Consider the following 15,084-nt stretch of genomic DNA (forward strand, 5'->3'; position numbering starts at 1 on the left):
ACTTTTGACCTATAACCCATGTTGAAGTTATACAAACTACAATCAAATCTGAGATTTGTCAACGACAATCAGGTGAAAGAGACAAATTTAGCCGTCTAGCTCCATTGACTCCCATTCATTCTGCACTCATGCCGATCGCCCCCAGTGGAACTCTGGTGGAACTGCATCCAAAATTCGGTACAATGGGACTTAATACGGAGTGGCAAGGCTCTCCGTAGACGGGCTCTGATACAGGGGACAGGGCTAGAGTCTTACAACAATAACAAAGGAATTACTTCCGGGGTGAAGTTAGCTGCTTTGATCTTAGCTATTTTGCTTTTTCTTTCTGTTTATATGAGCTGGCACACTTGTTTAACAAAGCGAAGTAATACTTAATCCTGAACTAAAAAATACAACAACACAATTTAGTCCTGCTGCCCTTCAATAATCTGTTTAACAACATTTATTAAACACAGCTTCAATATCACGTTAAGAAGTGCTTCCGGGTCACATATGACCCTTGTTATTGACAGCTTCATACTAATCCGCATAGGCCTACCCTGTATACTGTAGTCTATGGCCTACCCTCAACCAATAGTATTTACTTGCTATTCATTCATTCTCTCACTCAGTACTCAGTCCACACCACTTTAATCACATTTTGTATTATTTATTTGTGCAAGCATTTTACTATAAAGTCATGTAATAAAGAATCTTTGAATATTGAATCTAATATTTACTCTTTGTTTCTTTGCTTTGTGTGCTTTTTGTATGTCTTACAGGTGCACCGTGGATCCGCTGTAGCCAAGGGTTCAAAGTTGCCAAATGTTTTTTGTGCATCTGGATTCAAGCAAAATAAAACATTGTTCTCTATGCCTTTTTAAATAAAACATTTTTTTGAAAATTACAAATTGTGTGGGTATTTTGTTTGGGTCTTAATTGTCTGATAGGCTAAATATGAATCACATACCAGGGCCAGATGAGTCCCAGATGTACAATCCCAAAACAGAAAAAGTTGGGATGTTGGGTAAAATGTTAATAAAAACATTTTGGTGTCTGGGAATGAACCTTATTATTGTGTCGTCTGGGTTTTCCAGTGCTTACCAATCTTTTCTAATGTGGGACTTATTTTTCATATATACTTTCTTATATATATATATTTATCTGTATCTCACTTTACATGTGTTATATATTAAAATATGTTTTTCACAGACTTAGGACCTTCCAGAGAGGAGGTGAAAACAGTAGACCGACAAGGTCAGCAAGGAGTCGGGCAGCCAGAATGTGTACCCTAAGACTGTCTTTTTTGGAAGAACCATATACAAAGGTCTTGACACCTAAAAGTAGGTTTGCCACTTCTTTTTCATACCAGTCAAACAAACAAACTAACCATCTGTGTGTGAAGTTTGCCTAACTTGTAACCATTGGAGAAATACATGCTGAGCAAAAGTGCCTGAAAGACCTGTATTGAAGACATGTAACTCATTCTTATTAGGGATTAATGGGAAATTGTTAATGTCACACAGATGATTCAGCGATAATCAAGATAACCATCCCTCATGCAATGTCTGAGAGAGACTTTCAAAACACAGTGAAGGACGCATTCCCTGCCCTTCAGAATGGAGAGTTTGATATGTGCAGGGTCGACAGATGGCGCAGGATTCATGCGGTACAGCTGAGCTGTCAGTGCCCCTCAGTCCTCAAAGCTTGCCCCGAATTTGCCAGATCAGCGATATATATTCGACTGAAAGCAAGCACAGAGGTATATACGTATATTGGTCTACATGTTGGTCATAGTCAAAATTAATTCATGAAATGTCTACATATCACACTCAGAAAGTATTCATGTTAGTCTGTGAAATATATACGGTAATATACATGATGACCTTCAAACCATGCTGCAACACTGTAATGGCTAGTAGAGGTAGACGTGGTGAGGTGTTTAATGGTGACTGTCACCCCAAGATTGTGATCTGCAGGTGTGTTCTTTTCTCCCCTTCTGTATTCTTACATTGTCTGCATGGTTAGTAAATTACTTCTCCGGAGAGTTTGTCATATGCACATTAAACATATTATGCCCACTTTCTCATTATTAGGATGTTGGACAGACTGTGACTGAGGCTTCGTCTGTTGTAGAGACTGTGACTGAATCAGCCTCTGTGAGTACAACAATGTGAATGCAACAGCATGGAACTGCAGGATGAAAAACTTGTATAATGATGGATGATGCATTTGGGTTTGGATTTCTTTTCCCTACTGAAAGGAATTGCTGACATGGAGAGCATTAAGAGCACAGCAAGATGAGGAGTTCCAACAGAGTCTACAAATAGACAGAGACATAGTAAGCACACAAACTATTTCTTCGGTATTGATACATAAGAGCCCAAACCCTAAGAACCCAAACGTATTACACACCGTTGTAGTCATTCATGTCTCCAGGCATTTGGCATTGTTAAAGTTAATGTCCGTTATTATAGGAACATGGCTATGACATGAAGCAGTAACACTCCATTGCACTAATATTAATACTAAAAATAATTTAGATATTAAAATCCTATACCAAATAATATTCTTATGACATATTACAATTACTGTATATCAACAACACTGGTATTACATGTCATTTAGCTTTTTGGAAATGCTTTCTTTTGTCTTTCAAAAAGGAATTGAGGCGTAGACAGTTATGTCAACGAGAGTGGCGCCGAAAACAGGTTCAGTATTTTCAAAATATAGCACCAAGGATGGAGGCTGTATGAGTTATGCTTGAAATAGCATAACATGAAATAAGAAATTCAGATATTTGACTGTCACAACAGCACCAACCTGTAATTAATATAAATATAATATAAAAGTGTTGCAGTATAATGCAATGTAAATGCAATATAAAAGTGTTGAGTCACATTTTGACTCATATGAGTCACATTTTGTTTACACAGAGAGTTGACAGAGAGAGAGAGAGAGAGAGAGAGATCCGAGAGTTACAATTAAAATGAGCTCCTAAAAATATTTTAAAATTTGGACTACAAATGGACAGAATTTAGAAAATTTGGATCACAGAGAGAGAGAGACATCCGAGAGTTCCGAGAGTTACAACTAAAATGAGCTCCTAAAAATATTTTAAAGGTGCGATTTGTAGGATTGTTACCGAACGTTCTGTAGGCCAAAATCAAAACACTGGTGAACGTTCTCAAGACTACCAGACGCGAGCCTCTTCTGGGTTGCCAGATGTAATGAAGACTTAGCTAATAACGTTAGTTGACCTGCTGCTTTAACGTTTCTCCAACTATGACCCAGCTACACATTACGGAAACAGTGAAAACAAAAAATACCTCTCTAACCAACGTAACATATTTAGCTGAAGTTAGCGATGCAGATGAAGTTTAGCCTAGGCTACCTGTTGTGGAGAAATATGGCCAGCTCTGCGTCAGACTTGATATTCTTCGTTTGACGAAGACGTCACCATCTCAGAAAGCTCCTCCGATGTCCACTTAGGCCTAATTTGTTTCTTGTTTTAATTTTGGAAATGTTCCTGCCTCTCGTAGGCGTTCATGACTACAACTGACAGCTGTTGACAGTTGGCCTTTGCTAATTTGGCAACCCAAATAGGAGGACGCGCTAGCCCATTATTAATACGCTGTTCTAGAATTAATCGTTCAAAACATAAACGAAAATTCCAAGAGATTCCGCCCCGTAACTCATTTTTTTCATGGGTTTTACAGGGTTTTACGGGTTAGAGTAATGTTGTCAAATAAGCCAATACTTCAATTCATCGTGTTTCCTTACTCTCTGACAACATATGGTGATCATTTGGGAATGGTTACAGTTTATTTTCCATTATTTCCTACATACTGGACCTTTAAAATTTGGACTACAAATGGACAGAATTTAGAAAATAACCTAAAATAATTGAACATAAACAGTAGTAGATGATCTTGCCAATGGATATATGCCAACTATATGGAAGAAGAACAGAAAATAAACAAGCCTGGAATAACTGCTAATTTGGACTAACTGGACTACTCAAAAAGTGGACAACAAGCCCAGAGAAAGCAACCAGCCTTCAACAAGAATCAAATCCGATCAGAAACGACAACATTTTCGAACAGCAGCAAGGTAGGCCTTGGCAACTCTGCCCGACGGACATCTGCACGGCAAAAAAAGAAAATAGCAAAATAATTTTAAAAAGACTTACAGTAGTCTACTAACTTCAGCCAGATAACTGTAGCTAGCTAGCTAACTAGCAACAGACATTTCTCTGCTGCAGCGTTGAGAATTGCAACATTTTGTTACATTTGGCTACCATGGCAACCATGCTGGGGCAGAGCACAGAGGTGGAGTTTCCCACCAGCTGCAAAACTTCACAAGCTAAAAAGAAGTACAAGGAAAAACTACTTCAAGAAAATCCTGACACACTTTATTGTGATTATACCTATAGCAAAGGCAAGAAAATAAAAAACAATCTAATCTTTCATACAAGCTCTATCTCAGAGTGGAAATCAACTATATGTAGAAAACACAAGTTTACAGTGAAGGAAGGTATTGGCCGTGGTGGAAGGATCACTATATGTAGTATGCCAGTTTAGACACAGATAATCCTGTGCTTACAGTGACATACTACACCAAAGGGACAATACTACTACAAGGTAATGAGACCAGCCTGATAACCTTTGAGGAAATGTTCCCCAAGCTGAAAGCAGAGGTGGCTAAGGAGAAAGGCTGTGCTGCTGTAGACTCTTCAGACTCTGAGGGAGAGAGCACAGAGGCACAGCCCCCTCTGCCCACAGCAGCCCCTCCCCCTCCCCCTTCCCCTTCTCATGACAGGCACCTGAGAGAGAGCCTGGCTCTGTTGGAGCTGGACTTCACTGAGTTTAAGGAGCAAACACAGGCCAAACTCCTTGAGTCTAATAACACCAGCCTGGTCCAGCATCTCAGAGATGAGGTCCAATCACCTCTGCATTCAGGACAGCTCTGAAGCAGGTACAAGATGACAATAAAGACTTAAGGCAACAAGTACTCAACCTAAAAAAACAAACAGAAAGCCAAAAAATCTCCTTCACCAGACAGCTGCAGCAGCTCACAGAACACCAGGATAACCACCAAGCCTATGCACTCCCAGCCACACAGACCGGCGTGATAGTCATCCAGATGCACATACACCCATCAAAGAACCAGCAATACCCTCAAGCAGACCTGCACTGTCCAATGCCTCACCCTCTCCCCACAACACACCACCAGATGCATCACCCTCACCAAGCAGTCCAGCAGATAATCGACCGCAGGTAGTCCTACTGATGGACTCAAACCGTAAATTTCTGGACCCTCAGAGGTTGTTTCCAGATCACCAGGTCCTACTCAAACACTGCAGCACATCTAAGCAGGCAGTACGACTGCTGGGGAAAAAGACTAGGCAACCCACAGGTGATAATTATCCACACTGGCACCAACGACCTGCGCTCCTTACACAGTACTGCTGAGGCACTATGCAACGTAGCAGCGAAGGCCAGTAGCACATTTCCCAATGCACGCATAGTCATCTCAACACTTCTACCCAGATATGACGCACCACCCCACATTATCAATGGCATCAATGCGGATATCTTCAGAGGATGTGCAGCCCTTCCCAATGTGCACATGGCACACCACCCCACCATCAGCCTGAGGGATATGTATGACGGGATCCACCTACACAAGGACAGGATAGGAACCTTTGCAAAATCCCTTAAAGACTACGCACTGGATCGCAACCTTAACACCCCTCTATATGTCCCGCCACCACAGCATCAACCACCATTCCCACCCACTCGTCATGCCCTACATATTCGGGAGGAGAGACCAGCAGCCCCTCACTCTCCCACCATGAACCAAACGAGGAGAACCACACACCCACCTCCCATGCAAAAGAAGCCCAGTGCCCTCGCTACAAGGAGACCCCCCCAAAAGGAAAGGCCTCAGAGCTATGCAGCTGCTGTAGCTCAAACAACTGCACCTAAACCCACAGAACTGAGAGAAATTAAAGACATACTGCACTTGCTATGAAGTAGACTTCTAGGTGACAGGTGACAGGTAACAACCCCCCTCCCACCCCACCCCTAACCAACCCCACCCCACCCCACCCCTCACCCCCACACACGCTGGAAATATACTCAGTATGTTCTATCTAACTCTTTGTTTGTAAATGTAAAGTAAATTTAACATTTGATTAATTAATTAATTAATTACTAATCAACCTATATAACTTTTTATTTTTTGTTCCAAAAGTGGTCCACTCTTAAAAAAACATGAGCTCATTTCATATCAGTTTTTGGAATATCCAGGGACTTTACTCCTCTACCTTTGGTTGTAAGACCACTCAACCTGAGTTTTTGAAAAGTATTGAAAATGTTGATATACTTATTCTTACTGAAACATGGTGCCGCACAGAAACACCCACCCACTGTCCCAAGGGATATAATGAAATTGTAATTCCCTCCCTAAAAAACAGTAATATACGTCATGGCAGGAGTTCTGGTGGAATTTTGGTGTGGTACAAAGAAAACCTCACTAAACACATTTCTATAGTGCAATTAGGCAAATCACACTGTTGGCTAAAACTACAAAGTAGCACGGGTATATCTGTAAATGACATATACTTATGTGCCATATATGTCCCCCCAATAGAATCCCCCTACTATGAGGAAGAATACATGGACAACCTTTACACAGATATCAGCCATTTCCAGGCCCAGGGGAATGTGCTGTTGTGTGGGGACCTAAATGCCAGTACCGGGTCTGAAATAGACTATGTAGACCCACAAGGTAACAACCATGTGTTTGATCAAAGCCAATTGTACTTCACACCAAATTTACCCATGAGACACAGCCTTGACTATACTGTCAACAAAAATGGAAAAGAGCTAGTGCACCTCTGTCGAGCCTTAGGTCTGTACATTCTTAATGGCAGGATCAGAGGGGACTCTTTAGGGAGGTTTACGTATTGTTCAGCTCTTGGAGCTAGTGTAGTTGACTATGCAATCACTGACATGGACCCCACCTCCTTCAAAGCATTCACTGTTAGGCAAAAACTCCACTATCAGACCATAACCAGACTAACATCTTCCTTAAAATCATAAAGCAGCCAAAAATTGAGTCCAGTAAACTATTCAAACTAAACAAAAGATATAGATGGACTCATGACAGCCCAGGACATTTTATTAACGCTTTAAACTCCCCAGAATTAAAATAATGCATTGAATGTTACAATTCAAAACCATTTGAAATCAGCAAAGCTGGTGTTAATAAAGCCTCTGATGAATTAAATAAAATATTTCGAAAAGCAGCAGATGTAGCTGGCATGCAAACATCTCACAAAAGAAAAACAAATAACAAAAGAGAAGAAAAATGGTTTGATGATGAATGTAAACAACTCAGGAAAAAACTGAGACATCTATCAAACCTTAAACACCACCAACCCGAGCATGCATGTATTCGACAAGACTACCATGGAACACTGAAGCACTACAAATGGCTGCTAAGACAGAAAAAAATTAACCACACTAACAAAACCCTCAATAAAATTGAGGAATCAATTAAGAACAATCAGTTCTGGGAAATGTGGAACAATCTGAATAAATCTAAACCACAAAACCTACCCATTCAAAATGGAGAAATCTGGAAAAAACATTTTGAAAATTTATACAAAGACATTACGCCCCAAGAACTAAATTCTAATTACAAAACGATCATGACAAAATTACAATCTCTTGAAAAGGCAGTCAAGGACAACCAAAATCCACTTGATTTCCCAATTACTCAAATTGAACTTGAATCCAAAATGAAAAAGCTGAAAAATAAAAAATCCTGCGGCCCTGATAATATTAGAGGGGAAATTATTAAAAACAGCACCCCTGAGCTGCAAAGAGCAATGCTCAAACTATTCAACCTCGCCTTAAGTTCGGGCTGTTTTCCTGACATCTGGAGCCAAGGGTTTATTACACCCATATACAAGAGTGGAGATAAATTGGACACTAATAATTTCAGAGGCATTTGTGTGAACAGTAGTCTGGGGAAGTTGTTTAACACTATTCTCAATGATCGAATTGTAACCTTCTTTATGGAGCACAATGTCCTGAGCAAAAATCAAATCGGATTTCTCCCAAATACCGCACTACGGACCACATTTACACCCTACACACCCTAATAACTAAACATGTAAACCAAACAAAAAAAGGAAAATATTTGCTTGTTTTGTTGATTTCAAAAAAGCATTTGATTCAATTTGGCATGAGGGATTATATTATAAACTTTTACAAAGTGGTGTAGGGGGTAAAGTATACCAGTTAATAAAGACAATGTATTCTGAAAACAAAAACACTGTGAAAATTGGCGACAGAATTACAGAATCCTTCACTCAAAAAAGAGGAGTAAGGCAGGGCTGTAGCCTCAGTCCAACACTGTTCAATATTTACATCAATGAGTTAGCGGTGCAGTTGGACCAGTCTACAGCTCCTGGCCTTGCTCTACATGAGAAAGAAATCAAATTCCTCCTCTATGCGGATGACCTGGTGCTGGTGTCTCCCACTGCACAGGGGCTACAGCAGCAGCTGGACCTGCTAGAGAAATACTGTCAGCACTGGGCCCTGACAGTAAATCTAAAAAAGACAAATATCATGATTTTCCAAAAGAAGCCCAGATGTCAGGAATACAGATACCATTTCAATCTAGGCAGCACCGCCCTAGAACACACGATGCAGTAGGGTCATTCCACGTCAATTCAACCAGGGCCCACGCATTTAGGTCTCAAAAAATTCTGAAAAAATTACCAGGTGTACCTATGTTACCTAGGAGACACACTGTAAAATTACTCTTATGTAAGATCAATACTTTCCAAGATACAGCCAGTTTTACAGGGGGAGGGGGTGTCGATTTTGTTCGGCCTCTTTTTTTTGTCAAAGTTCACAAGCCCACAGCGCAAGAACTAAACCATGTAGGAGGCTCAATTTTTGCATGCTGGTACATAAATAGGAATAGTATGTAGCAAAATCGTCACGTTTGGTCTGTATAATCCTGCATGGTCATAGCTGTCCCTCAAAGTTGATACAAATTTTATTGGAGTTTTTGGCTGGGCTCTGTTTAAGCCTTCAGAAGACATATTTGTACTCAACATAGGCTCTTGATTTATTTTCCTTACTGAGATAAGTAGAAACACTCTCACAAAAAAACAATGAACAGAAAATAAATCATTTTCTTGATTTGGTGCAAAATATTTGACTGTGTAATCCAGCCCATTGCGCTGTACAGAAGTGAGGTATGGGGTCCACTCAGTGAGCATAGCTACACTAGATGGGACAAACATCCTATAGAAAGCCTACATGCAGAGTTCTGCCGATTGATCTTAAAAATCCAAAAGAAAACACCAAACAATGCATGCAGGGCAGAACTAGGCAGATTCCCATTGGCCATCAACATGCAAAAAAGAGCCCTCAAATTCTGGATGCATCTCCAAACAAGTCCCACTGACACACTGCATTTTAATGCAGTAAAAACTCAAGATCTGAACCCTGAAAAGAGTCCTCTGAGTCAGCTTGTACTGAGACTAACTAATCTCCCCCTAACAAACATTAATAACTTCTCTCAGACAAGTGCTGCTTTCAAACTGAACACCAATAAGATCATTCAAGAATCTAAAGAAGAATATTTGGAACATTGGCAAAAGGAGACAAAAAACCAAAGCAAGTTAGAATGTTACCGGTCAATAAAATCTGAATACCAATTGGAAGAATATCTCTTTACTGTTAGAGATATAAAGCAGAGACAGATCCTGACCAAATACAGACTCAGTGACCATAGTCTGGCCATAGAAAAGGGCAGACTGAGAAAATCCTGGTTGCCAAGAGAGCAAAGAATATGTGGTCACTGCATAACAGGTGAGGTTGAGACTGAGGTGCACTTTCTTCTTCACTGTGAGAAATATACAACTATACGTAAGTCATACTTTGACAGGCTTACAGGCCTAACCCCAGGGTTCAGAAATCTAGAACAACAAGAAAAAATGGCAGTCTTACTCGGACAGCATGGACAGACAGCAAATCTTGCTGCCAAATACAGTACGTCACCGAATGCCATAAGGCAAGGGACAGTGGTTAAATAATTAAATAATCATTACTTTTATATGGCACCTATCCATATAATTACACAGACAAACACCATACATACACGTAGCCACGCACACACACACACACACAAACACACACACACACGCATGCACGCACACATGCACACACGCACACACACACACCAGCTTGTTTGTTAATCTTGGATGTGTATCTATTTGCTATGTACTGTATTCCAAGCATTCTCTATGTAAATGTATGTCTAAATGTATGTTCTGCTTTGGCAATGCAAAAATATTTGTCATGCTAATAAAGCTCACTTGAATTGAATTGAATTGAGTTGTTGAACGAAGGCAACACATGACTTCTGTCCCCGAGCCTGAGGAGGGGATTTTGATTAAACTGAAATTCTCTGATGGGCGATTGCAAAGGAGAAGATTTGAAACACATCAGGTATTTCAGGTTTTGGAATATTTGGCCATTAGTTTATTTTCAGATTATGCTTCTTCCTTTTTGAAGTACAGTTCATAATTTTTACATTTTAATGTAATTCCTTCCAGGACTTAGTAGCCTTTGCAGGGATGGATGACATGTCCAGTGAGGTGTTCTCCTTGCAACTGGCTATGTCACCAACTCCCATCCTCAGCACTTCAACTGGGACTCTTGCGGACAATGGAATCCATGAGTCTTGCACAATGTATGTGCTGTGGATGGCAGGACACGAAGTAGAGGTAGCTCTTTTGTTGTTGCATATACAGATGTAATTTATTGTTATGGAATCAGAAGTAATGTAATTGGAAAACATGTTCAAAATATTTTGGGTGCTAACTTCAACCCTTTAACTTATTTTAGGAAGTACTGGAGTCCCAGAGATCCCCTATTCGAAGTAGGCCTACTTCTCCTCCTCAAATGGAGTCATCCCCTCCTCATAGCCCCTTTCCTTCCTTGGATACGGACACTCTGACCTCCCCTCCTCATAGCCCCTTTCCTTCCATGGATATGGACACTCTGACCTCCCCTCCTCATAGCACCTTTCCTTCCTTGTATGCGGACTCTCTAACCTCCCCCCGCCGTATGACTTCTCCAAAACACCCTACTCACAACATTTCCCCAATCTCACCCCAATTGAGTGACATGTTTGAAGACCATGTGGTGGATGTCACGTCGAATGAGTAAGTACTCAAAGCCCGCCATAATATTTATGACAGTTTGCATTAAGAATCACTGTTACTGTTAAAGGATTAACACTAGGAATTTCTCCCTTAGGGTTGATGCCTGGGTTATGTTAAAACATCTGAAATCTAAGATTGATTTCACCAGCTCTCCAAGTGCAAATCTGGTCAACGTTTGCCGCGATGATGTCCTAGGATGTGCCATTAGGGCATTTCAGCGGCCCCTATTCGATCCTTGCAGGAAAGTCGATATAATTTTCGTTGATGACTGGGACCTGAGGTGCGGTGGATGATGGCGGCCCAAAAAGGGAATTCTGTCGACTCCTCATGAAGGCAATCAGAGACAGTGCAATGTTTGAAGGACCTGAAAAGGACAAACATTTGTCCTTGGACTTACATGGTGAGATTTTTTTTAGATAATGAACTACATTATAGTTGTCATGTAGGTGAACTTCTAACATTATGGCCTACTTTCACAGCTTCTTCAAGATTGCTTGACACCAAAGATAATATTATAATAATAATGCTAATAATAATATACTGTATCTGTAGCTCTACAAACAGGCCGGTATAGGCTGGCCGGTCTGATGATGGCAGTAAGCCTGCTTCATGGAGGTGTTGCACCGCATTTCCTGTCAAGAAAAACAGTATGGTGGCAGGAATAGTGACGGAAAAGGGAAGCATGGATGATATTGCCAACAGTGAGCTGAGGGAGAGACTAGAGAAGGTGAGAATGATGTGATGATGTCAAGAAAAGTGTGAAATCTGTGACTGATGTTAAATAAATACTGTCTCGGGTATGTGTTAGAGTGCATGACCAACCCTCTGTCTTCTGAGTACACCTCTCCCAAAGCAACAAAACCATAACTCTAGTTGCAACATGATTATTCATGCATTGATGGTAGGACAAGACTTGCTCTTGACCAGTAAGTATTATTTTGGTGTAGTAAGTGCCATTCATTTGAACAAAACAATAAGCATTCAGACACATGACCAAACATCTTTATGTTTTACAGGATGATTGAAGGTCTGCAAACATTTGGTTTGGTAGAGGCCATCAGAAGGAACCCAGCAGAAATGGAGGAAATATTTATAAATTCATCAAGACCACTGAAGGCCACAGAAATAATAGAACTGTTTGTGCCAACTTTAAGTCCTCGTGGCGGCAATCAGCGGCAGGAGGAAAACAGAACACTGGGCTTCTGGAGGGACTGGCTGGTTAATGTGGAAGGTAAGTGACATTTCTGTGGAATTTCGCAAAATACCAGAAAGGCTTTTGGGGCTATTGGTTATTTTTTCAAGTGCTGAGTATTTAAGGTGACCATATAAGTTGTATTTCAATTAGAACAGACAGATAAGTTTTACTTTAATGTAAGAATTTGTGTGGTCTATGTGGTTACATGTTTTGTATGTCTTATATGTCAACTGTCTTTTGGGAAAACAGAATACAAGTCATGCTGTTGTAAATTTTTTGGTCTTTATACACATAGCATAACAAAGAATACATCATTTTCCCCCCGATGTGTTGCTACGTTGTAGGTGGCTTGTGTGCCCCTGTCACACTGGAGATGGTGCTGGTGTTCACTTCCGGACTAGACTCCCTCCCACCTCTGGGATTTGATACTACCCCTTCCCTCCAGTTCCACAACAGCCAGAGGCCGCTACCCGTGGCAAACACCTGGATGGAAGTGGATGAATTGTGGCATTGTACAGGCTCCCACTTTTGGTCTTGTTTAAGTTAAATGTGAATCACACTTATGTTTTTATATCACACTTATATTGTAGTTGTTGTGGTTTTTTTGTTATTTTTTTCATTATTATTGCATTTTGTACTTTTAAAATGATTGCACTGTAGCATCATATTGTTGCAAATGTGAAGACTGACACTTGTTACATTCAGTCGCATTGTTACACTTGTTACATTGAGTTGCACAGTCTTGTATTGTGCATGTGTTTTTGTTATTATTTGCTAAAAACAATTTAGCAAATTTGCTAAAAATAATTATTTGCTAAAAAAGTATTTTGAATAAAAAGTCATAACAAATCAATCTCTCTCTCTCATATACATATATATAGGCTATATGAACAAAAAAACAACAGCAAAAAGCCCAGATAAAAAAGGGGGGGTAAAAAAAAGCACAAAATTACTGTAGGCCTATCTCTGCAATCTTAGGGTTAGGCCACATGTTTTCATCAACATCTGATATTACAGTATCCAAGGTGATGGGATAAAACCGCTTGGTAGCAGAAGCAAAGCAAAAACAGAGGTTTTTATATAGCCTATCTAGTTTGGAATATTGTTTTTGTGTTAATGGTATGTCCAAGATTGAAGCTGTGCTAATTGTGTTTAGAGTTTTGAAAATGTGACAAGTGGTTAGACAAACGCTTGTTAGCGACTGAAAAAAAACTGTAATGGCCTAGTCGGTAGCCTGTGTTGTCAGTTTGGTTAAGAATTTGGGATGAAATATTTTTAAATAGGCTTGGCTAGGCAATACGCCTTTTGCCTCTCTGCAAGTTCAACGGCGAATCGGCGAATGTGTTGGATACAGATATTTTCTATTAGTTATGAAATCATGTATTGAACAATTTAAACGCAGTACATGCATGCTTAGAATTTTGTGATCATAAGGCTTTGACAAACTCTTAGTCAGCTGTAGGCCTACCGGCGGTACAGAGCAATGCTTTAGGCATCTGATGGGAATTCGAAGTGCACCATGAATGATGAGATAGGTACAGAACTGTATGTCGGCCTGATATAATTAAATTAAAGTTACTTTTCTCGCGAACCGTTTACAACAGCAACTTGTGAAGTGCCCCCCAGCTAATTTGAGTTTGAAACCACTGTGTTAAAGGCTGAGAAAGGGCTTTATGTGATATGATGATGTCTGTGAGTATACTTCGCGCGTAGTTCAACAGAGGTGAATTTGGGCGCACTTTCGACGTGCGCCACTTTTCAACAGAAGACTAAATTAAGTTGCTGTAAATGCTTAGATTGTTTGGACAGCCCATAGGCTAGGAATCGCTAGGCCTAGTCAGACGCAAAGCAGAATATTGAAAGAAGGGGGCACCAATGCCACTGTGGCGCGCCTAAACAAAAACGAGATCGCAAAAGGAAAGCATACATAATCTACACGCGCGTATGCAGCCTTCATGCGCACGGTAGAGAGAGCATGTAGGCTATTAGGCTAAGATTTTTGGTTTCTGGTGGTAGGTTGCTAATCACTGGAGAAAGATATAATGCACATCCTGTAAAACCAGTGTTTCTCAAACTTTTTTTCTGGGGACCCACTTTTTAAAAATGACAGACTATCGCGACCCAACTCAACGATGGGAGTGAGACAGCTATAAGTTAGTGTCTTGAGAGTGAGACAGTTGTCTGCGTGACTTTCTGAGTCACTCCTTAGAGCAGTGATTCTCAAACGTTTTCTTTCATTCCCCACTTTGATCAAGGGGGCATTCTCGAGCCCCACCTGTCCCTCATCGCTCTAAAAAAGTGGGTCAAGCTAAAAATTGTCAAATTTATTGAAATAATGACAAGTTCTAAATATATCCTCTTCAACAGAGTTAAAATCAGCTGGTGCTGCAGATATAATAATAAATAAATAAATACATAATAGCACACTGTTTTCCAGCAACATATTAGGAAGCATAGGCCAATATTTTACAGCATTGTACGATATATTCAATGAAATACCAACATGCTGCATTAAATGGATCCATAATCCAGTCATACTGAGCACTGCTGGTTGGGAAATATTTTTGAAATAAACTTTGCAGGGATGTGATGTAGGCCTACTGTTTAACACATGGGATCACAAGAGTGGCTCCCGAATCCTAACCTGACA

The 15,084-nt window shown here is 40.3% G+C and overlaps 1 protein-coding gene across 2 annotated transcripts; it reads left to right on the forward strand.

The window, feature by feature from the left end:
- The first annotated feature begins 3,768 nt into the window (after nt 1–3,768).
- Nucleotides 3,769–13,181, forward strand: LOC125300046. Of its 2 annotated transcripts, XM_048251525.1 has the most exons (10): nt 3,769–4,092; nt 4,587–6,042; nt 6,637–6,774; nt 10,408–10,520; nt 10,628–10,798; nt 10,920–11,239; nt 11,334–11,639; nt 11,792–11,966; nt 12,256–12,470; nt 12,779–13,181. In XM_048251525.1, the coding sequence occupies exons 3-7, from the start codon at nt 6,663–6,665 to the stop codon at nt 11,530–11,532; spliced, it is 915 nt and encodes a 304-aa protein (XP_048107482.1). In that variant the 5' UTR covers nt 3,769–4,092; nt 4,587–6,042; nt 6,637–6,662; the 3' UTR covers nt 11,533–11,639; nt 11,792–11,966; nt 12,256–12,470; nt 12,779–13,181. The 2 variants fall into 2 exon arrangements, with proteins under 2 accessions (XP_048107482.1, XP_048107480.1); XM_048251523.1 differs by lacking the exons at nt 3,769–4,092; nt 4,587–6,042 and having other exon boundaries at nt 6,241–6,774.
- The last annotated feature ends 1,903 nt before the right edge of the window (nt 13,182–15,084 follow it).

Source organism: Alosa alosa, chromosome 9 (genome assembly GCF_017589495.1).
Source record: "Alosa alosa isolate M-15738 ecotype Scorff River chromosome 9, AALO_Geno_1.1, whole genome shotgun sequence".
Classification (NCBI taxonomy): domain Eukaryota; kingdom Metazoa; phylum Chordata; class Actinopteri; order Clupeiformes; family Clupeidae; genus Alosa; species Alosa alosa.